Raw genomic sequence first — 22,947 nt, 5'->3', positions numbered from 1 at the left:
TATAAATATCTGTAGAATTTTTAATAATAGTAATAAATAAAGAATGAAATTATTTTCCAAACACTTTCTCTTAAATCTCTCTTCCCTCGTCTTTATTGTTTATTTTTCTTCTCTATAATCCTTGAATTCCGTCATTAGGAAATACTATTACAATAATAATCGTATCATCCAATTTACAACTATGGAAACAAAAAAAAAAAAAAAGAAGAAGAAAGAATGACAAAAGGAAAAACTTATTCACGAACAACAAGCAAAGTTGTCTTAGCACATAAAAAATACGAAAAAAATTGACAACTAATCAAGCTCCCACTGGAACATAGCAAATCCATGCTAGTGCTCCAAATCAAGCTCAAGTAAACCAAAATATTCGCCCAGAATCACCTTCTTGTTGGGGTTGTTCCTCCTCCATTTCGTCTCTTCGATTATATCCAACGCCAAACAAGAATTCGACCAACCATCTTGGCTTTCCATATCTTATAATCATGTAACCACTTCCAATTCCAATTACAAATCCATATGCATACCCTACCACCACACTTCTCCAACCAAATCCATCTATAAATTCATCTAAAAATCCAGACTCATCATCACCACCATCTAATTGAGGAATCGTTGATTTTTCATCACATTTTTTTGTCAACGGAAATCCACACAATCCTATATTCCCCATATACGATGCATTCTCAAATGTTGAAAATTGACTATACAGTGGTATTTTTCCCTCAAGATTATTCATTGAAAGGTTTAACTTTGAAAGAAATGTCAACCTTACCAACACATTCGGAATTTTTCCATCCAGTTTGTTTGAAGACAAGTCCAACGACTCAAGCACACTCATGTTTCCAAGTGACAAGGGTATATGTCCAGTGAGGATATTGTGAGACAAATTCAAGTATCTAAGAGACATAATGTCCCCTACAGAAGGTGGAATGCTCCCAGAGAATTTGTTGGAGGATAAGTCAACACTTGTAAAGGTATCCAATAGGCGCTTCAATAACTGATCCATTCCTTTCAAAGTGAGCGTCAACACTATATATCTTAGAAAGACATTTTCTTCATCGGTATGCTTTTCATTGGCATCTATCATACCTTTAAAGTTCTTAAAATATCTATCAGGTAGCGTACCAACAAATGCATTATGTGAAACATCCAAGATTTGCAACTTTGGAAACGGCTGCTCAGTGTTTGAGTTTGCAGCCTCCAACATTGTACCATTGAACTTATTTGACCTTAACACGAGGATGCGAAGTTGAGGGAATGTTTCCATCCAAAAGGGAAATGTACCTCGTATTTCATTATCACCAATGTTGATGCCCCACAGACCGTGGCAATTGACCAGGGTTTGAGGCAGTGTTCCTTCCAATCTGTTTCCATTCAGATTGAACGACTGAAGACTGCAACCCTTTGTAAATGTTGATGGGATGAGACCACTAAGTTTATTAGCATTTAAATGGAGGAGTACTATAGATGTGCTCAAGTTTCCAAGACAATCTGGGATTACTCCTTCCAAACTATTGTTTGATAAATAGAGGATTTTGAGGGATCTCAAGTTGCAAATGGATGGTGGAATCTTTCCACTTAAGTTGTTGGAATGTAGTGCAAAATTAACCAGCCTTGATTCATTCACAAAGGTGGATGGTATTGGACCTGTAAGTTTACTATGTTTGTTAAGTTTCAGTTTTGAGAAATATGTAAATCTACGTTTGTTAAAATCGTAATAAAGGATGAAATTGAAAATAATGCAGCATTCAGTCTTGATTAATCCACAAAGGTCTGTCCAATTTTAAAGATTATATCTCATAATTTAATATGTTTGGTTCATGATATCGAATATCGCAACTTAATTCTAGATGAACAATCATATAATAATGAGTATAACAACTAAACGGCTCCAAAGGTGACTTAGGTGATCAATATATATTTGTCACTTTGAGTAAGCATAGTTTAATCCAAAATGACTATTATTTCCACATTTCTTGCATTATTTTATGAAAGAGCAACTGAGATAGGAAAGCATATCATACCGCTTAGATTATTTTCGTGAAGCCACATATCTTGAAAGGTTGTGTTACCAATTTCTCTCGGCAGTGATCCACAAAGTCGATTGCTTCCGATGTTCAAATACAATAATTTATTGAGAAGAAATATTTCTTTTGGAATTTCACCTGTGAGATTATAAAGTATATATTTTTGAATTATATTATTAAAACATGTTATACTATAATTTAGGAAAGAGAAAATATCATACCGCTTAATTTATTACTGTAAAGATATAAATAAGAAAGGGATGTCATGTTCCCCATTTCCTTAGGTATTGATCCACTGATTAGAAAGTTTTGATTCAATTGGAGCTCCCATAAATTTTCAAGACGACCCAACTCTTTTGGTATTGGACCTGCAAAACACTTTTTTTCATGAAGCATTCATGTAGCAATAAAGTGTGACAATAAAGTAGAAATAAAAGGTTGAAATCGTACCACTTAAAGCATTATTGTGAAGATATATACCAACCATGGCTGTCAAATTCCCAAGTTCTCTTGGCACTGAACCACTAATGTTGTTGCAACACATGCTTAATCGCTCGAAATTAGTAAGATGGCCGATCTCTTTCGGAATTTCACCTATAGGATTATGATAGAAATCATAAACTTAGCTCAAATTAAGCATCAACAAGTGATTTGCTCATACCAGTTAGATTATTTCCTTCGAGGCCTATTCTGCGAAGGGATGTCATGTTTCCAATATCTCTTGATAGCGATCCATTCAATTCATTCGATGCAAAGTTAAAATACACCAAGGAAGTCACGGTGTAAATAGTTGCAGGTATAGGGCCTGAAAACTCATTGAAACTCATGCGCAAACCTAGTAAGTTTTTAAGATAACCAATCTCTTTTGGAATATTACCCGCCAATTTGTAAAGTTATTGGAAATTAAAATGCAATCATATATAATTGTCCGGCTATAAATATAATTTCAAAAAGAAAAAAATTATATGTAGAATATAAGTAGACTAGATAAATTTTTAACTGGTAAAATAAGAGCATGAGATAAAATCTTACCGCTCAACTTGTTGGTACTAAGATCCAACAATTGAAGCATTGTCAAGTTCGCAATTTCCCTTGGCACGTGTCCGATAAAGTTGTTGATGCTCAGATCCAAACCTCCTAAATTAGTAAGAGCACCGATCTCTTTTGGAATATTACCTGCGAGTAAATTACACCAAACAAATATCCAATTATATGAGTTTGTACATATGTAATATAGAAGTCTTGAGATCATGAAGATAAGATCTTACCAATTAAATTGTTGGAACTCAAATATAACTCTTGAAGCAATGTCAAGTTCCCAATTTGTGTTGGCACGTGTCCACTAAAATTGTTGCTTGTTAAAGAAACATACTCAAGTTGTGAACACTGCTCCAAACTCGATGGTATTTCCCCAAACAACTTGTTGTAAGAAATATGAAGTCTCTTGAGCCTATGAAGATTGTCTTTGCACATATCAATTGGTAGGCTACTAGACAAACTATTATTCCTCAATTTCAAAACTTCTAAACTTGACATGTTGAAAATAGATGAAGGAATAGGACCACGAAAAGAGTTCTCGCTCAAATCTAAAGAAACAAGAAAAGAAATATTTCCGATTTCAGGTGGGATGGTTCCGGCAAGGCCCATGGAAGATATATTCAACTGAGTCACCCTGTGATAGCGAGAATCACAAGTAACTCCGATCCAACTACAGATATTGCTTCCAGAGCTCCAATTTTTGGTCAATATATTATGGGGATCAAAAGATATTTGAGATTTGAAGGCAAGAAGTGAAGAACGATCAGTATTGATATCTGATTTGGCTGAGCTATAATCAATCAGCCATTCAAGAAGTAAGAGTGATGTAATAAGAAGGTAGAGATGGGAAGATCTATCCATTAGGCTTGATTTTCAAAGTGTTAATAGTGAACCAAGACAAGATTTAAGATACCTCTCTATATGGACACCAAACGTGTGTTATCCTTTTTCTATGTTGGTAGCCTTGATTCGCTTTTGAAAAAAAAGTTATAGTAAATTTATTTACCTTAAATTATTAATGAAATAATCCTAGCCTTCCATCTTCAACAAACTGAGATTTAGTCTTGATTTTGGTACGTGGATATTGTCTCACCTAATGCAACCTTATTTAGTTATGTATGTATATATAAATCACTTGGGGTTTAAAATATAACCAAATATTAAAATTAAACAAGCCAACAATGTGAAAGTGGGAATAATATTCAAAATTGAGTACCACAATCGTAGTCATGACTTGTGAGGACATTCATTGCCGAAGACTTGGTGAAGTCTTCCCACTTGTGGTGTTATCATTCATAAATTGTGACATGAGAAAGTGATGGGACTTTAATATTATTTAATAAATTGTTTATTAATAATTTAACTATGCCATTCTCCTAAACTCACATTCACTATGTAGACTTAATATGATCGGGAGCAAGTTCTAGAACAACAACAAGTAAATGATAAATTACACTGAAATGAATGTTTGGCTCAAATCTCACTCGGGTAATAGCATGAATCAAGACAAACAAGCAATTCGTTACTTATGCACCTATTACTCAAACTCTTAAGTCAAAGACCATGATAGCTTAAAAGATGGATGAAGTTTTTATCATTAACAACTAGTCTTTACCCCAAGAAACCAGAATTCAAACAAGTTCAAATTCAATTCCACAACAACCAAAAACCAAAACAACTCACGGAGGTTTAAAGCAAAACAAATCTACCCTAAAACATAAATAAAAGCAACAAAAGACTACTAAACAATCTAAAACAAAAATAAAACAACAAAGCATCTCATAAGGCTCACTATCCACCATATCATCCCCCCAAACTTATTCAAGGCTATGCATAGAATAAGTTTAAAAAGTTGGTGGAGAAGTGAGAACTATATGATAGACAAACTAAAACGGAAACAATCTAGAAGTTACCTACTATGGGTTGCCTCCCATATAGCGCAACTTTTTATCGTCGTATGCTCGACGTCTTTAAAGCTTCATCTACTTGTTTTCCAACCTCACACGAATAATATCATCGGGGCCCGTCTTTGCTTTAGCGGCCAAATAGAGCTTGTATAGCCGTTTCTTCCACCAAGTGGGCTTCGCATCTTCATCCTCCTTAGCTTTCTCATATGCAACATTCATCACCTTGCATTCTTCTACCTCCACCATCTTTGATTCCTCTATCTCGTGGCGTTTGATCTTGTCCAACATAGAGAGGATGACCGTCTTATTTCCATGCCTAAGGGTGAGTTCTCCCTTAGTGACATCAATTAAAGCTTTCCCGGTTGCAAGGAATGGTCTTCCAAGGATGAGAGGAACATTTGGATCCTGCTTCATGTCCAAAACAACAAAGTCCACGGGGAAGATAAAATCATTCACCCTCACTTAGACATTCTCGAGGACTCCATTGGGGAACTTGACGGATTTATCCGCCATTTGAAGGGTGATGGTAGTCGGCTTCAAGACACCAAATTTCAACTTCCGGAAGAAGCTTAGGGTCATGAGATTTATGCTTGCCCCCAAATCACACAAGGCCTTAGTTTGCCTATCATTCCCGATCACACAAGAGATGTTGAAGCTCCCCGGATCCTTCATCTTTGCCGGCATCTTTTGTTGGATGATTGCACTACAATTCTCGGTCAAGCTCACGGTTTCATAATCAACCAACTTCTTCTTCTTGGACATAATCTCTTTCAAGAACTTGGGGTAGCCGGGCATTTGTTGGAGAGCCTCAATGAGAGGTATGTTGAGGTGTACCCTCTTGAAGATCTCAAGAAATTTCACAAACTTTTCATCTAACTTCTTCTTTTGCGCCACTTGAGGGAAAGGAATTTTAACTTCCTTTGGCTTGGGTAGAACAATTGCCTCGGGTTGAACCTCGGATGGCATATTAGGTGACTCCGCCTCTATCTCCTCTTCTTCTTTCTCTTCTTCCGGCACTTCCTTAGCTTCCACTTCTTTTTTAACTGCGGTCTCTAGCATAGAAGGACCCTCATAGTTTCTGCCACTCCTAAGATGAATCGCCTTACAATCTTTGGGGTTCACAATTGGTTGCCCTGGAAATTGGCCGGGAGTATGTAATTTGCTCACAGATTGAGCTATCTGACTCATTTGATTGTCAAGACTCTTCATGTGGATGCTTAAGTCTTGCACCTCTGTCTCTACCTGTTTCAGCCTCTTATCGGAGTTGGCCATACACTCCCCTGTTTGCTTCATAAACTCCATCAAGACATCTCCAAGCTCATTCTTCTTCGTCTCAATGACTTGACCATTCGACACTTGGAATCCCGGTGGTGGCTGCAGGGCGTTGTTAGGATTCCCATAGGACAAGTTGGGATGTGCCATGTTCCCAAAGTTTTTGAAGTTACCACCCCCTTGATTCTGGCGGTAGTTGTTGAAATTCCTGTTGTTGCCGCCTTGATGCACATAATTCACATCTTCACTTTCGAGCCCAGTTGGCTCTGTTCCCATGAAGCCTAGCTTGCCCGTCAAGAAGTCCAGTTGCTTAGACATCATGTCCATCCTGTCAATGTCCGATGTGGATGCTACCCTGTAGGTCTTGCTTATCTCATTCTTCCATCCCTCATCGTTGGAAGCTACCCTTTCAATTACTTTTAGAGACTCATCTTCTCCCAACCTAAGGAGTAATCCCCCTGCGCTCATATTCAACTCGTGCACTGCCTCCGGAGTTGCTCCTCTGTAGAAGGTTATGATTTGCTGCCCCGAGCTTAACCCGTGGTTGGGGCATCTCTTCATCAGATATTTAAATCTCTTCCATGCCTCTTGAATGTTCTCCTGAGGCTGCATTGCATAGGAGATGACTTCTGCTTGTCGCTTTAGTACCTCGCTGGGTGGGTAGTATTTCTCCAAGAAAAGCTCCACCATTGCATCCCAGGTTGCAACCGAGTTGGGGTCCATATTATCATACCAATCTCTGGCATCGTCCTTCAGAGAGAAGGGAAATAGTCTGAGGCGAATCTGTGTTAGAGTTTGTATACTAGAAATCACCTTTCGAGTGATTGAATACTGTTGAAACTCTTATTTTATTTTCCAAAGGAATAAATAGATTATTTTTGTCATAATGTTTATATGTTTTACATTTAATGGATGTTTATTACATATTTAAATGTATAAGTAACTTAACAAAGTCTAAGTCTTTGTTTTAGTAGACCGGTTGTGGGCGTCGTTCACTTTAAGGTAACACGGTCAGTTTTGAACAAAGAAAAAGAAGAATTTCACAACCTAGATAGGCTTAGACTACCTATCGTGAAAGGTTGCAATGTCAGTCCGATTATTTCTAAGCCTTACTGAAATAAGATGACGTTGGTGTGGTATAGCAACTGAAAGGATCTAACAGCGAGACAGTTTTATGCTATCTACTGAAAGACGAGGTCTCGTATATTATTTCTTAATCAATGTACGTTAGCATTGAGCATACGGTATTGATTATGCACTACTTTGACTTACCAAATGGTGCGGGTTTTTCGCAACCCAATAAGCCTGGTATATTGGGTAGTGGTGATTAATATCTAGCGGTGCTAGGATTGCTATTATATTGAATAGTGCGCGAGGTGAGTCTCGTTTGATAACATCCTCAAGAGAAGCTTGAAATGAGGTTTTATTATTCAGAACCTAGCTAGTTGGAGTTTAATTACTCTATGAATAATAAATTAGAATTTCTTGTTGAGTCCTCTCTTGGAATAAATAAGATATTAATTAATTAAGTCCATAGCAGACAATAATTAATTAATGGATGTCTCTATCTTAAGCGCGGGAAATAAATATAAATATTAATTTTGGATACCCGAAGTACTTGTAATTTCGGATTTGGATGGGGAGTGCAATATTACTTCTGTAGTGGCTGCTCGTAATATTCCAATTTTAAGCTTATATTAAATTGGGTTGATTTAATTAGTAAAAAGCTAATTGGAGGAGCCCATATCCAAAGCCTTCCATAGATCCCTGTCTGGGCCCAATATGTGACTTATTATAAATAGGAGAATAAAGGAGACAGAAAAATACACTTATTTTCTTGCAAAAAATTTCGCCACCCCCCCTTATAGGGTGTAGGCGATTTTTCCTCTCCTCGGAGGAAAACGATTTCTGTCATTTCTATTTAACTCCTGGTGCACTGGTGATTTCAGCCCACTCCTGATATCAGTTCACAGTCCGGGAACCAGACAGAAGATCCGTGGTTTTTTACTAAAGATCTTCACGTGGAGAAGGCGCTAGCTATCTTCGATTCTTAGATGAATCATTAAGCTATAATGGCTAAACCCTAGAAAAGCATGTGTTAGGATTTAATTAATTTAAAGCATGTTTTTATTTGAGTTATGAGCATGATACATGTAATAATTACGCGAATAGATTTTATCTAAATAATCCGCTAAATAGATCGTATTATTATGTAATTGATTTATGTGAGCGCTTCCGCTGCCAACCCCTTCAATTGGTATCAGAGCCAGTTTTTGGCTCTGATTATTTGGATTTAAATTTCGCGAAATTCATGTATCCATGCGTTTTTGTTTTCGAAGCATGTTCTTGTTTTAGTTGTTATATTATTATGCATGATGAACTCAAGAACAATCGAAACAAAGAACTCAAATATTTGGAACGCACGAGAGCACCGACGAATCGCCCGACATGCGATCCAATTAGGGTTGTCGAGCGAGTGGGAGTCCGATGGCGATCGACCGGCGACGCGCGAACGAGGGTGGACTCGTGCGCGCCGCCGGCTTGACCGCCGGAATCGGCGTGAACCGAGAAATCACAGCGAGCGAACGGGAGCGAGGGCGCGATCGCGCTGCGACGTGAACACGAGCATGGTCTCGTCCACGCCGCCGGCGAGACCGCGGCGGTCTTCTCCTAGTTCGAACGCCGATCGACGGCGGTGGAACGAGGCGGAGCTCGCTGCTCGTCCGAGGGCAGCGACTGTCTCCTCCGCCGTGGCAAAACCCTAAACCTAACCTAAACCTAACCCTAGTTGAACCCAGCCCTAGTGCGACCGGACCGAGTAGCAGCGACGCCGACCGCCGCTGCTGCTGTTTTGCGCTATGTCATGTGGGCGGAGGGATTGAACTTGAGCAGTGCGGCGTCAGCCGCGCGCTGTGCGAAGTCGACGGAGGGAGATTCGGCGTCTACACGCCGGCATGGGGGAAAAAGGGAGCAGCCGTCGTCGCGCGGACTGCCGGAGATGGCTGGCTGCGCACTCGCCGTTCTGGCGGATCAACTCCGGTGTATCTTCGTCGTTCGTCGTACGTGGTAACCTCGTGCGATGAGATAACGATGAAGTATTATTTTAATTATTATTTAATTCCTAAATTAAAAGATATCATTAAAATATTATTATTTAATTGAAATAAAATATTTTGGGAAGATTTCCCTAGATTTTAGGAATATTTTGATTATTTTCTATATCTATGAATATTTCATATCCTAGATGATATAGATAAGAATAATTAAATGGTTTCCTAATTATTATATATATCTAGAATCCTAATAAGGATAGATATGTAGGATTTCATTAAATAATAAAATATATTATTCTCTTACCAATCTTAATAAGGAAATAATTTAAGTTTATTTATTCATGTCCGTCCAAGATATAAATAATTAATTATTTTAGATAAATCTTATAGAAGACATGAATATGGATTAAACTTTAATAATTAATATAATCCTTTGGTAAGATGTTAAAAGATTATAAAAGTTTTAATTATCCGGTCAATTAAATACCAACAGAATTTAATTAAGCCTTTAATCTGCACTAAGGCTAAGGATAATTAATGAAAAACCATAACTTAAATATCTAAGCGATAATTACGAACTAAGTTTGTATATGGTCTCCATCGATTGGTCCACAACTTATGAAGCTAATTTCTGAATCTTATCGCCACCCATGCTGTGGGGACAATAATCCTAAGAAATAGCGAGTTCATATAGGTGGACTTCTCAATTGTAAATAGTATGAACTAGAAAGTAGTTTCCAATATTATCGCCACCCATGCTGTGGGGACAATAATCCTAAGAAATTACGAGTTTCAGAAGTTCAAACAGAATTTACGAGATAGCTTGGTCTTGTTATCAACGCATGAGCATTGTTATGGGAGTGTGTTGTAGAAACGAGATTCTGTAATGCTAAATCTGATGGTCGTGCTTAGGCAACATTTGGCGGCCATGCCGTGCTGCGGTCTCTGGACTATTCGTCGGTGTTGTGACCAGTAAAAATGTTAAAATTTTAATGCGTATTGACCTCTGCTTGAGGGTACAAAATTTTAATTTTACAGTTGTGAGAATTTGAAAAGTTTTATGGTTAATCTAATCAATTTCATCACATAAGTTTATGACAAATAGTAAATATTTTGTTTTGCAGTGCAAACTAAATCGTCAACATGTCACTCAATCCTCTATCTGCAATTCTTAAAGAAAACAAACTCGAGGGCCAAAATTACATAGAATGGAAACAAAATTTGGACATCGTTCTCACGGCTGATGAGTACAAGTTTGTGCTCACGACTCCGCGACCACCTGTGCCGGCGGCTAACGCCGCGCAGGCAGTGCGAGATAACCATAGATGGTGGCATAAGGCGAATGAGATGGCTAAGTGTTATATGTTGGCCTCCATGTCAACAGTGCTTAGACATCAGCATGCCGCCATGGCGACTGCCACCGAGATTATGGAGAATCTCACAAATCTCTTTGGTACTCAGAATCGAACGGCTAAGTCTCAAGCCTTTCGGAGTATCATGTGCAAGACTATGAAGGAAGGCTCGTCTGTGCGGGACCATGTCCTCGAGATGATGAGCCACCTCAATCAAATTGAGGTTTTGGGAGGTGTCATTGATGCCGAGTCCCAAGTTACTATCATCCTTCAGAGTCTGCCCCCTAGCTTTCAGCAGTTCAAGCTCAATTTTGAGATGAACAAGAGAAATTACACCTTGGCTGAGTTGTTGACTGAACTTCAGTCGGCAGAGGATCTCATGAACCAAGCTAAGGCTGCGATGGTTAGTTCGTCACATCGTTCCTCTGGCCCTAGGCCTGGCGCAAGAAAAAGAAGAAAGTGACCTAAAAGCTAAGGGAAAGAAAAAGAGGAGGTCGGGAAAGAAGCAAGCAGGAAAGTGTTTCAAGTGTAGAGAGAAGGGGCATTGGAAGCCAGACTGCCCTAAGAAGGACAAGGCTACAGGTATGCACCAAGCTCTAGTTGTCGAGTCATGTTTGGCTTCGACTTCATCTCATACTTGGGTTATAGACACTGGAGCTACTGATCATATTTGTTTTGATCCTGACTTAATGCAGGTGACAAGACGGCTATATGATGGAGAGATCGAAGTCCAGCTGGGCGACGCTACTAAAGTGGCGGCCGTTGTAGTGGGAGATGTTTATTTGCGTTTTAGTAGTGATAGATTTTTTATTATGAAGAATGTTTTGTTGATACCTTCTTTTAGAAGAAATTTAATTTCAGTTTCTAAATTGGTTTATGATGGATATTCGATTTCTTTTAATGACAGTTGTGTTATTAAGAAAGATGGTTCTTATATCTGTCGTGGTATCATGGAAAACAATCTGTACACAATCATATCTACACAATTTAATAATCGCAAATTAGAACTCAATAATGCATCAAAAATTTCTAAGAAAAGAAAAGAACCTTCAAGTTCAATGAACGAAACGTACTTATGGCACCTAAAACTTGGTCATGCCAACCAAAAGAGGATTCAAGCTCTCGTGGATCAAGACCTTATTAAAGGACTTGATACAGAATCTTTCTCCACGTGTGAGTCCTGCTTGGAAGGCAAGATGACTAAGAGACCTTTTAGGGTGAAAGGAAATAGGGCCAAGGAAGTACTAGAACTCGTTCATACTGATGTGTGTGGACCAATGTCAACCGAAGCAAGAGGTGGTTTTCGATATTTCATTACTTTTATTGATGATTACTCGAAAATCGGATGCGTTTATTTGATGCGCTTTAAGTCTGAATCTTTTGACAAGTTCAAAGAGTTTAAGGCTTATGCTGAGACGCGTCATGGAAAACGTATCAAAAGCCTGCGATCTGATCGCGGAGGCGAATACCTTAGTGCCGAGTTTTTGGACTACTTATCGGTAGAGGGAATTGAATCCCAACTGACTGCGCCGGGCACACCCCAGCAGAATGGCGTAGCTGAAAGAAGGAATAGGACCTTGTTAAACATGGTTCGATCGATGATGAGTTATGCACAACTGCCTGTTTCGTTTTGGGGACATGCCTTGCTTTCCGCAAGCCATATATTAGACAACTTACCATCTAAATTTGTTCCTGCCACTCCATATGAGTTGTGGACTGGGCGCAAGCCCAATCTAGAACATCTCAAAGTATGGGGGTGTCCAGCTCATGTTTTGGAAAAGGATCCGACTAAGCTGGACTCAAGGACAGAGGTATGTTTGTTTATAGAATACCCCAAATGATCGAAAGCTTATGAATTCTATAGTCTCCGAGACAAGAAAGTCATTGTGAGTACTCACGCGACATTCTTAGAGGAAGACTTTGTTATGAATCATAAACCCAGCAGTGAGGTGGCTCTTGAAGAGCTCACTTCAGTCACAAGTTCCATTAACCAAGAACAAGTACCAAATGTACAACCAATTCCCGAACCTTCAACTTCTACACCTAATATTGTAGTGCCGCGCCGCAGTGGGAGGGTCTCTCATGAGCCCGAAAGGTATATTGGTCTAGGAGAATCTATGGATCACTCCTCGGACAGCAATGTACTAGATCCCTGGAATTTTGCAGAGGCGCAGGCGGATGTCGATCATCGCGAATGGGTAAAGGCGATGGATTCGGAACTACAATCTATGATAGACAAAGACGTCTACGATTTATATGTCCTACCCGAAGGCTGTACTGCCATTGGGAGCAAGTGGATATACAAACGTAAACGTGGACCCGATGGACGAGTTAAAGTCTTTAAAGCAAGACTAGTGGCTAAGGGGTACACCCAAAAGGAAGGTGTCGATTACGACGAGACCTTCTCCCCAGTAGCCATGCTCAAATCGATCCAGATACTATTGTCTATAGCAGCTTACATGAATTGGGATGTGTGGCAGATGGACGTTAAGACTGCGTTCTTGAACGGTAGTCTTGAGGAGACCATCTACATGGAACAACCCGAGGGTTATGCCGTCAAGGGCAAAGAGCACATGGTTTGGAAGCTTAAGAAGGCCATTTATGGCCTCAAGCAAGCATCTAGATCATGGAATCAGTGTTTCGATCAGACTGTTCACAAGTTTGGATTCGAAAAATGCCCTAACGAGAGCTGTGTGTACAAGAAGGTAGAGAAAGGGAATGTGGTGTTCTTAGTTTTATATGTAGATGACATTCTTCTAATTGGAAACAATAAAAAGATGTTGTCATTAGTACGAACATGGTTGTCAAACCAGTTCGAGATGAAGGATATGGGAGACGCGGGACACATTCTAGGCATCAAGGTCCTTCGAGACCGTGAGAAGAGAATGTTGTGCTTATCTCAAGAACCCTACATCGACACTGTACTTAGCCGTTTTAGCATGCAAGATGCCAAGAAAGGTTTCTTACCTTTTAGACATGGCATCCATTTATCTCAAGAGATGTGTCCTAAGACAACATCTGAGATAGCAGAGATGAGAAGGATACCATACGCTTCGGCAGTTGGTAGTCTCATGTATGCTATGCTTTGTACTAGGCCTGATATTTGCTTTGTTGTTGGCATGGTAGCAAGATATCAATCCAATCCGGGCCAAGGACATTGGACTGCAGTAAAGAACATACTCAAGTACCTTAAACGGATTAAGGACTATGTTCTAGTTTACAAAGCAGGCGAGCTCTGTCCTTTGGGATATACTGATTCAGACTTTCAAGCTGATCAAGTGTTGGGGTTTGTATACTAAATGATGCTTCGAGCGTACATGCCTTTGTACAGTCAGCTTGTGCATGTATACGAGAAACGCCACGTCCACTTGTTTACCTAATTATGAGAATAAATAATATAATATAATGGTTTATTATTGAAATATAATAAACAAGTCTAAGGCTTTTTACTAAGAAGGTCAAGTAGGGAAATTCGATGAATCTCCTCATGAGTTTTCCAGTAGGGGACTTGGCCAGATCTAGTAAGAAGAAAAACGTATTCACAACCTAGATAGGCTTTGGCTACCTATTGGTACGGTTGCGGTGTTTGTGATAATTCTCTCTTACCTAAGAAGAGATTAGTAACACCGGTGTGGTAAAGCACTGAAAGGATCTAATCCGAAATGTATTCTTTATTGCTATCTACTGAAAGAATATATTTCAGAAAGTTTAGTATTTTCTAGTCTATGATATTAATATCAATATTGTTTATTCAATCAAACGCCACTTTGACTTATCAATATGTGAGAGTTTGTACGTAACTCAAGTTCATGATATCTTGGGTGGTAGTAATTGAATAACATGAAGGTATTGGAATATTATTTCATAGAATTCGCGTGCCCAATGTGGTATGATTAAATCCCTAAGGGGTGATCCCCAAGAGGTGTTTGAAAAAGGAATTTATTATTCAGAAAACTACGCAGTTGGAATTTATTCCACGAATAATAAATAAAGTTTCAAACTAGAAAAACTCTTTGGAGAATTAATTTAATTCTAGTCACATAGCACACAAAAGAATTAAATTGACGTGATGTGGATCCATGTATTTTGTGATCCATTTCCCAAGGATTTACCCAATTTGTAGGTGATTGATCTAATATTTTTGTGAAGTAGATTTTCTATTGTATCAATAATGGCAACCCAACAAGAATTTAGGAAACTAAGATGATCAAAGAAGGAAATAACATTGGATAGAGTGGAAATTGTGATACATAGTCATTGACACTTACAACATACTAACATGCATCCATGGCTAGATCTTCAAGGGAACCTCAAACCTCAAAGCATACCTCTACTTGATCCATGCTTGAACTAGAAATTGATGGAAATCCCATGCTTGAACTAGCAATTGATGGATTCAAGCAACCTAAATCTAGGAATTGGATAGAAACCCTCTCCAAGAGGAAACAAAGCTCTCAAGCATATAATTCAGCAAAAACCTCTGAAGAAAATGAGAAAGAGTCCTATTTATAGTTGAAGACCAAATTCCAAGAAAAAGGCCCAAAAATTCTAGTCTCTACGTGGGCCACCCGCCCGGGTGGATTTTGGTGTCCGAAAGCCACCCGTCCGGGTGGAACTTGCTGTTTCCGCCATGCCTTCGGGTAACCACCCGCCCGGGTGGAATTTGGTGGCCAAAAGCCACCCGCCCGGGTGGAACTTGCTGTTTCCGCCACGCCTTCGGGTAGCCACCCGCCCGGGTGGAATTTGGTGGCCAAAAGCCACCCGCCCGGGTGGGGCATTCTGCACTGCGCGGCTTCAGTAAAACAGCCATAACTCCCTCCTCCGGGCTCCGATTGAGGCGTGTAAGATACTCACGCGAAGCTCTCTCGAAGACGAAGACAATGAGGGCAGTTTGAAGGCTTTCGGACGTCATCTCGATGGGCAGAATACCGAATAACGCCAGCTGCGGGTACGCGGCTTCCATGGTCGTATCATCCTCCTCTTCTTGGAAAGGATTTGTCCTCAAATCCGAGCCTTCTCTATTCCTCACATCCTCGGAAATCCCTTTAGATTTGTTGGATTCTTGGCATGTCTTCTTCCTCATCCTTGGGCCCCAATCAACCCATGGCTCATGCCGAAGTGAAGACCCTTGACGTCTAGCACTCGTGGTTATATCATCCTCCCCTTCTTGGAAAGGATTTGCCCTCAAATCCGGGTTCCGCACACCTATAAAATGGAACGAGAGCAAATCAAATATCAAAGTATGGTGACAAGGATTAAAACCACTAACGACTCTAATAGAAGTCACCATACCACGACGGTGCACACGCTCAAACAAGCTCAAAACTAATACATAAGCTATGTGGAAACAAATACCTAGGCAATCTTTCACATTGAATCCCAAACAAAACCATGTGATGCATAATCTTTGACAAAATGACAATAAAATATGCCAACTCCATTGAACGGCTTAATTGTATTGCAATGACAACAAGTATTATGCCACATCACACAAGCATCACACAATTTGACCATTTTTGTCTCAAGCATTCTCACACTACCTACTCCCATGTTCTTCAACATCTTCCCAAAAGATTTGGCATTCTTAACAAGACTAGGCATACACAAGAAAGGATCCTCATATGGTGCAAAATAGAAAGTTATCAAGAGAGACCTAAGCACAAAATTCTTATTCTCACACTCATGCAACAAATATTCATTCTCAATCATAAACACATCATTCTTGCTCAAACAAGGAATACCCTTCCACAAATTGACAAACTCAAGTTCAACATATAGGGTAGGTTCATCATAATTCACATCAAGTTTGCAAGAAAGTGTCTCAACCAACAATCCAAGTTTATTACAAGGGATCTCACTCAATTGTCCCAACAATTTCAAGAAATGATAAAAAATATATGAGCAATGCATCCATATACCTTCATGCACAACATGTAGAGTAAGAACAAGACCATGCATAGGAAACTTGTGTGAAGCAACATCAAGTATCAAGAGAAATGTTTCCAAATTACCCCCACACAATTGCTCCAACAATTTTAAAATGATACCACAAACATGAGAACGATGCAATTTTATGCCATTAATCACAACACCATCCACAAGAGACATATGAGTGGAAAATTCCTTCACAAAACGGCCATAGAACACTCCAATCCCATTGAAGGATTTAACCACTCTGCAATGAAGACATATCAAACACCAAGTTCTAAAGTCACTATCTATGTTACTCCTCTTGGTCCTACTATTCTCATCCACATACTCATGAAGCTCAAAATTGCTAACAAAAGAAATATTAGGCATCTTAGCATAAGAAGAAGTTACTCCAACATTCAATGTAGATTTCACAAGAGAAATTTCATGTCTATCAATGCTTGGATTTATCAAGAAAGGATTCACATATGATGCAAAGATAGATTTAGCATTCAAAGATTCAAGCTCATGAGACCACTTTTTACACAAATCATCAATAACAAATCTATCAACACAAATGGACTTCTCTAGTGTAATCCTATGCAAGGGAGCATCATAAGGAGACAAGGATAATGCACTTGAACCTTGGGCAAGGAGTTCATCCACTTGCCCTTGTTCCTCTTGGTCCTTCTCCGGGGGCATAATTTCCAAGCCATGTGCAATTTGATGCTTCACTTCTATGTCTTCAATTAAATTTCCTACAAATTCATCAACACAAAAAGACATAGAAGAAGTGTTTGTGGCTAAGGGCTTATTTTCCTCACCAAGGGAAAGAGGCAAAGGGTCATTTGGTGCCCACCCAAGGTTGGCCTTAGAATCTAACAAGCACCCTTTACTCACTTGTGCTTGTGGATTTTCTCTCATTTGGTATTTTTCTTTTCTCTCACCCCCACCACTCTCTCTTGACTTTTGCACCTCACACTCTTGTCTTTTATCACGCTCTCTTGGCTTTTTAAACTCACGTTCACTCTCAAGCCTTTTCTCTCTTTCTCGTTCTTTTTCTCTACTAATTTGGTTTAAGCTCATCGGAGATGAGACATTTCCATATACATCAAGAGGCTTATGTGAGAAATGGAAAGAAGAGGATGTAGTCAAATGACTTGATGAGTTATTTGTAATTTGGTGATTTAAGTGGGAGTGCAATATTATTCTTTAGTGGAACAAAATAATATTCCATTGATAATATATTAAATCATGGGTCATTTGATTTAATTAGTAATTTATCTAATGGGTGAGCCCAACACTTAAGTCATTCCATGGATCCCCTTTCTAGCCCAATAAGGTCCACTATAAATAATGAATGAAAGGGAAACCCTAGCATACAATCCAAGACGACACAAAACCCTAACCCTTGCCTAGAAATCGGCGCCTCCTTCCTTCTCTCTCTTGGTCTCGATTTTCGTGCCTAGCACGAGAGAGAATTAGGGTTTTGATTATTGTTCTTGATCTATCCTAATTCATAGGATTAGATCTAGACAATTTCATGTTTGTATTGGTTTTTCCTAGATCCATTCAAAGTTATTTGTTGATTATCCAAGACCCGCCCACACGGATGGAGAATCAAGGACAAGGGAATAGTAAGGAAGATTCGTGGTCGATAAACCAAGGATCTCCGGGTGGTGCAGCTAGCAACGTCAATCCAATGATGGATTATGAGGTAACAATCGAATCTACATCGAATATGCATAATTATGTGTTTATTTGATGTTATATCTATAGATCTATGTTTATTGCATGAAATTGTAGTTGAATGCATTATCACCTAAATAGATCCGTTAAGGACCTGTTTGTTTTCCGTGTCTTCCGCTGCGGTAGTTCCAACAATAAAAAGAAAGAAAACCCGAGGATAAAGTAATAAAAAATACTACTCCCAAAATTATGCATGAAAATAAGAAAACAAAAGATTACAAATCTATCTTTGATTAATAATCCTTGTGGCTGTCGGCTGACTTGATCCGGCGGCATGTCCATGGATGCTTGCACCACGGTTCGACACGAACTTCAACCAACGGGCAAAGCACTTGGCATGAAACAAATGACTACACGCCATTGTCCATGTGGCGGCCCCACCAATCTTTGCCAAACAGATAGTGCAGCACTTCGTATCCGGCACCAACCTCGGGGTGGCCATGGCGGTACGGCAGTCTTCGCTAACGACATACATGTAAGTATATACTATCCTGTTGGAATCTATGCCCGGTCAATGGACTTTGACCAATTATAATTTCAACGAGAAATTTAATTTTGTAAAATTCAATGATATAGCGTCGATCTACGTTCGGAGTAGATGACCGTGGTATATTTATTTTCTCAAATCCGATTCCCGGTGAGTGAGAAATAATTATTTAAAGTTGTGCAAAAATTGCAAACTTAATGAGCTATGAGAGGAGATTACGGAATAATTAAGAGAGTTAATTATCCCACATTGAAAGTTTCAACCTTATTAAACTAGTATTTAATAAGAAGGATTATTACATGTAATAATTATAGTGGACTAAGATGGGCTGTAAGAGCCCACACGCGCGCCCGCCCCACACGCGAGCGCGCGCCGCCGCGAGCCTCGAGCCTCGAGCCCGAGCCCGAGCCCGTGCCCGTGCTCGTGCCCTTGCCCTTGGACTTGGACTTGGATCTTGGCAATTGGTCTTTGGGCTGTTCTTGGACCTGGTCGTGGGCTTGGTGCTTGGGCCTAGTTGCGGGCTTGGCCCAAGTCTAGTGGGTCTAGTTCTTTTTAGACCACCACCGTTTCCACATCAGCGAGCCAAGCGGGATGCCACCTCGTCAGTATGACGCGGTAAGCCAACGTGGCTGACACGTGATAGTCCACGTCGTGAATGAATCTAGAAGCTTCTAGACTCAGACTCTCAGCTCTGTAACGTTTGTAACGCTTCGTAACCGACGAGCGTTACGGTCCAGCTTTAATGACGGCCATTATGGCCGTTGACCCCCTGCAGTGGACCGAGCCTATAAATAGGCTAGCCATTCCATGCATTCTACACACATCAAACACTAGAAAGCATTCTGCATCATAAGCTCTCTCTAACGCATTGTTCTTACTGTCGAAACTCTGCCCTCTCCTCCATCCAGTTCGCCGGAGCTCTGGCTGATGCGGTGCTTCACCAGAAGACGTAGCCGTTTATCTTTGGGGACGAAACGCCAATCCGAAGAGCACTACCGGGGCGTATCTCGTCTTGCGGAAAGAGGACTCCTCGACTCGGCTTTTCCAGTTTATTTGTTTCGAATCTTCTTTGTAATTTCGTTTCAGTTACTTAGCTCTTGTATTCCTTATTGTAATCCCTAAATCTCCAACAATCGCAAGACGAGATATAACTTGCTTTTGAAGGGATCTGGACCTAAAACTGAAACTAAAACTTTCGAAACCTATAATCACCTTTGCTGGAGATGTCGACTGAATCCAACACCGCCGCTTCCACCACTCCGGCCACCACCGCCGCCATCATTTCCTCCACCATGGCATCCACCACGATGATGCCAACTCCTGGGACTCTATCCATCTTCATCAACAACCCCTTGGGTGTATACTAATACCCAGGGGCTCACTGGTGGATCCACCTCGAGTGGGTCGGTTGGTTCCACTTTTAGTGGTTCCTTCGGATCCTTTAATGGATCGAGTGTTGGGGCCTTCGGGTCTCACACGAATGCGGGGACCTTCGAGTCTCACGCGACTGCTGGGGCCTTCGGGTCTCATGCTAGCACAAATAATACCCGCAAGTGTACGCGGCTAGTGTAGCAATTAGCAAGCAAGAGTATCGTATCCCACAGAGACAAGATTGTATCAACTCAAGTACCACGAACAAATTTCAATTACTATCTAGACAATCCAAGAGAAAAGGTTTTGTTCTAACACTACTATAAGCATATAACAATGAAAAGAAATTAAAAGTAACAAGAGGAAATAAACACAAGTGAAAAGATACCACAAAGAGGAGAGTAGAGTTTTGGATCCAACTACAATGGAATTGTCTTGTGATTGATTCAACAACTTCGATTACCCATTTTATGTCTCTAGGATTACTAGGAAAGTTGCTAATTTAGGTTGAGCCCTCTCTTGAGTGCACTCACCCGTTGATTAACCCTTGATATGGAAGTCTCCTTCCAATATGTTTAGATTAGCTCCAAGGAACAAAAGACCCAAGCCCCTCACAAAGGATCTCCTTTCTCAAGTGCAGATTATCTAAGTGATTTTCATTATTTTATCACCCCTAGTTAGGTATCTCTTGAGTACGGCTATAAAGGTAAACAAACTCAATTGGTAGCTAAGCAATTGAATTGAAAAGGCACAAGAATGAACAAAGGAATCACAAGAGCTAAGCAATCAAAAGAAGTCCTTGAATTAATCACAAACATCCATTGTAGTCTTCACCAAAACTCCACAATAAATTTAGCTACTCATGTTCTTCATGAAAACCAAAACAATGGATTCAATCAAATACATCAAAGAAAGCAAATAAATACTCCTGTGGAACGATTCTATGGATTAGAGACTCCAATCTCTCGATTTGTAGTCTTCAATCTTCAAATCTCTCTTCAAAGTGTTCTTGGGGAAGTGTAGAGTGTGTTGGTAGGCGGTGGAATGTTGAATAATGAACCCTAGGCGTTTTTCCTTTAATCTTCCATCAAAAATCGCGTTTTTGGCAAGAGAATACGCCAAAATAGCGTACCCGGCCGGGTGGAATTATAAAGAGCAAAATTCACCCGGCCGGGTGGTCATTTTCGACCCCTTTCTGGCCATTTCCCGCAGAATTACAGTACCCGGCCGGGTGAATTTACAGCAGTGTATATCGTCGTACCCGGCCGCGTGGAGGTTTCTGGACTGCGCAGTGTTCTTATAACGGCCATAACTTCTTCTACCGAACTCCGATTGAGGCGTACGAGATACCCACGCGAAGCTCTTTCGAAGACGAAGAGATTGATATGCATTATAGGCTGATTGGACTTCAAAATCTCCAGTAAATATTGTCTCAAAGCAAGGCTGCTGCGCATCCACATATTTTGTACCTTTTTCTACACATTCTTAACAAAATGGTCAACATACCAACATAATAGGTGCCCCTTGCACAGCGGAAGACTTGTACGAAACAAATAAATCAGATACGGATCTATTTGACCGATTATGCGATTAATCAATTCACATGTTAAACAGATAATTGCATGTTAGAACGCAAATAATTCATGCTCATAGAAAGTAAATCCTAAACATGAATACTACGGTTTAGAGTTACCGATTTGATTCTCCAAAGAATCGACGATTGCTTGCGCCTTCTCCACGTGATGATCTTCAATACTAGACCACGGATCTTCTGAATGGGTCCTACAGCTGGGGAGCTGATAATTTTCGAAAATTTTGAAGTATAAAATTGTGTTATTTCTGTCTCCTTTATTCTCCTATTTATATTAAGTTCCTTATGGGCCCAGACAGGGATCTATGGAAGGTTTTGGATATGGGCTCGCCCAATTAGCTTTTTACTAATTAAATTGAACCCCACTTTAATATAAGCTTATATTGGAATATTACGAGCAGCCACTACAGAAGTAATATTGCACTCCCCATCCAAATTCGAAATTACAAGTAATCCGGGTTTCCATTATTTATATTATTTATTTCCCGCGCTTAAGATATAAATGTCCATTAATTAATTAATGTCTGTTATGAACTTAATTAATTAACATCTTATTAATTCCAAGAGTGGACTTAGCAAGAAACACTTATTTATTATTCATAGAGTGATAAAACTCCAACTGGTCAGTTTTCTGAATAATAAAACCTTGTTCGAGCTCCTCTTGAGGACATTATCAAACGAGACTCACCTCGTGCACGTTTCAACATAATAGCAATCCTAGCACCGCTAGATATTAATCACCACTACCCAATATATCAGGATTATTGGGTTGAGAAAAACCCGCACCATTTGATAAGTCAAAGTAGTGCATAATCAATACCGTGTGCTCAATGCTAACATATATGGATTAAGAAATAGTATTTTATCAAGACCTAGTCTTTCAGTAGATAGTATAAAAACACGTCTTGCTGTTAGATTCGTTCAGTGCTATACCACACCAATGTCATCTTATTTCAGTAAGGGCTTAGAAATATGCGGACTGACATTGCAACCTTTCACGATAGGTAGTCTAAGCCTATCTAGGTTGTGAAATTCTTCTTTTTTCTTTTGCAAAGCATTGCATAGATTTGACCATGTTACCTTAAAGTGGACGACGCCCACAACCGGTCTACTAAGCAAAAGACTTAGACTTTGTTTGCTTCTTATACATTTAAATGTTTATAAAACATCTTATAAATGCACAAGCAAAC

At 39.8% G+C, this 22,947-nt stretch overlaps 2 protein-coding genes across 2 annotated transcripts; both read right to left on the bottom strand.

Moving 5' to 3' along the window:
* Positions 1-217: 217 nt before the first annotated feature.
* On the bottom strand, positions 218-3,930 carry LOC125198935 (receptor-like protein 52). The gene is made up of 7 exons (XM_048097159.1): positions 3,296-3,930; positions 3,060-3,203; positions 2,689-2,832; positions 2,478-2,621; positions 2,249-2,395; positions 2,025-2,165; positions 218-1,647 (listed from the first exon to the last, which is right to left on the bottom strand). Exons 1-7 carry the CDS (start codon positions 3,924-3,926, stop codon positions 350-352), a joined length of 2,649 nt encoding a protein of 882 aa, XP_047953116.1. The 5' UTR covers positions 3,927-3,930; the 3' UTR covers positions 218-349.
* A 1,504-nt stretch (positions 3,931-5,434) lies between these two features.
* On the bottom strand, positions 5,435-6,967 carry LOC125198936. Its single transcript, XM_048097160.1, has one exon. It carries the CDS (start codon positions 6,965-6,967, stop codon positions 5,435-5,437), a length of 1,533 nt encoding a protein of 510 aa, XP_047953117.1.
* Between the last annotated feature and the right edge of the window lie 15,980 nt (positions 6,968-22,947).

The sequence above is a fragment of the Salvia hispanica genome, unplaced genomic scaffold (assembly GCF_023119035.1).
Source record: "Salvia hispanica cultivar TCC Black 2014 unplaced genomic scaffold, UniMelb_Shisp_WGS_1.0 HiC_scaffold_33, whole genome shotgun sequence".
NCBI lineage: Eukaryota > Viridiplantae > Streptophyta > Magnoliopsida > Lamiales > Lamiaceae > Salvia > Salvia hispanica.
Note: the sequence above shows the minus strand (reverse complement) of the source record. Positions and strands in the feature narration are given on the sequence as shown.

Bases quoted from the DNA above. Each gene is read 5' to 3' on its own strand.
- LOC125198936 (XM_048097160.1), bottom strand. From the start codon at position 6,967: ATGGACCCCAACTCGGTTGCAACCTGGGATGCAATGGTGGAGCTTTTC.
- LOC125198935 (XM_048097159.1), bottom strand. From the start codon at position 3,926: ATGGATAGATCTTCCCATCTCTACCTTCTTATTACATCACTCTTACTT. The intron at 3,204-3,295 runs GTAAGATCTTAT...ATTTACTCGCAG, and splicing joins GAGTTCCAACAATTTAATTG to GTAATATTCCAAAAGAGATC. The intron at 2,833-3,059 runs GTAAGATTTTAT...ATGAGTTTTCAG, and splicing joins TAGTACCAACAAGTTGAGCG to GCCCTATACCTGCAACTATT.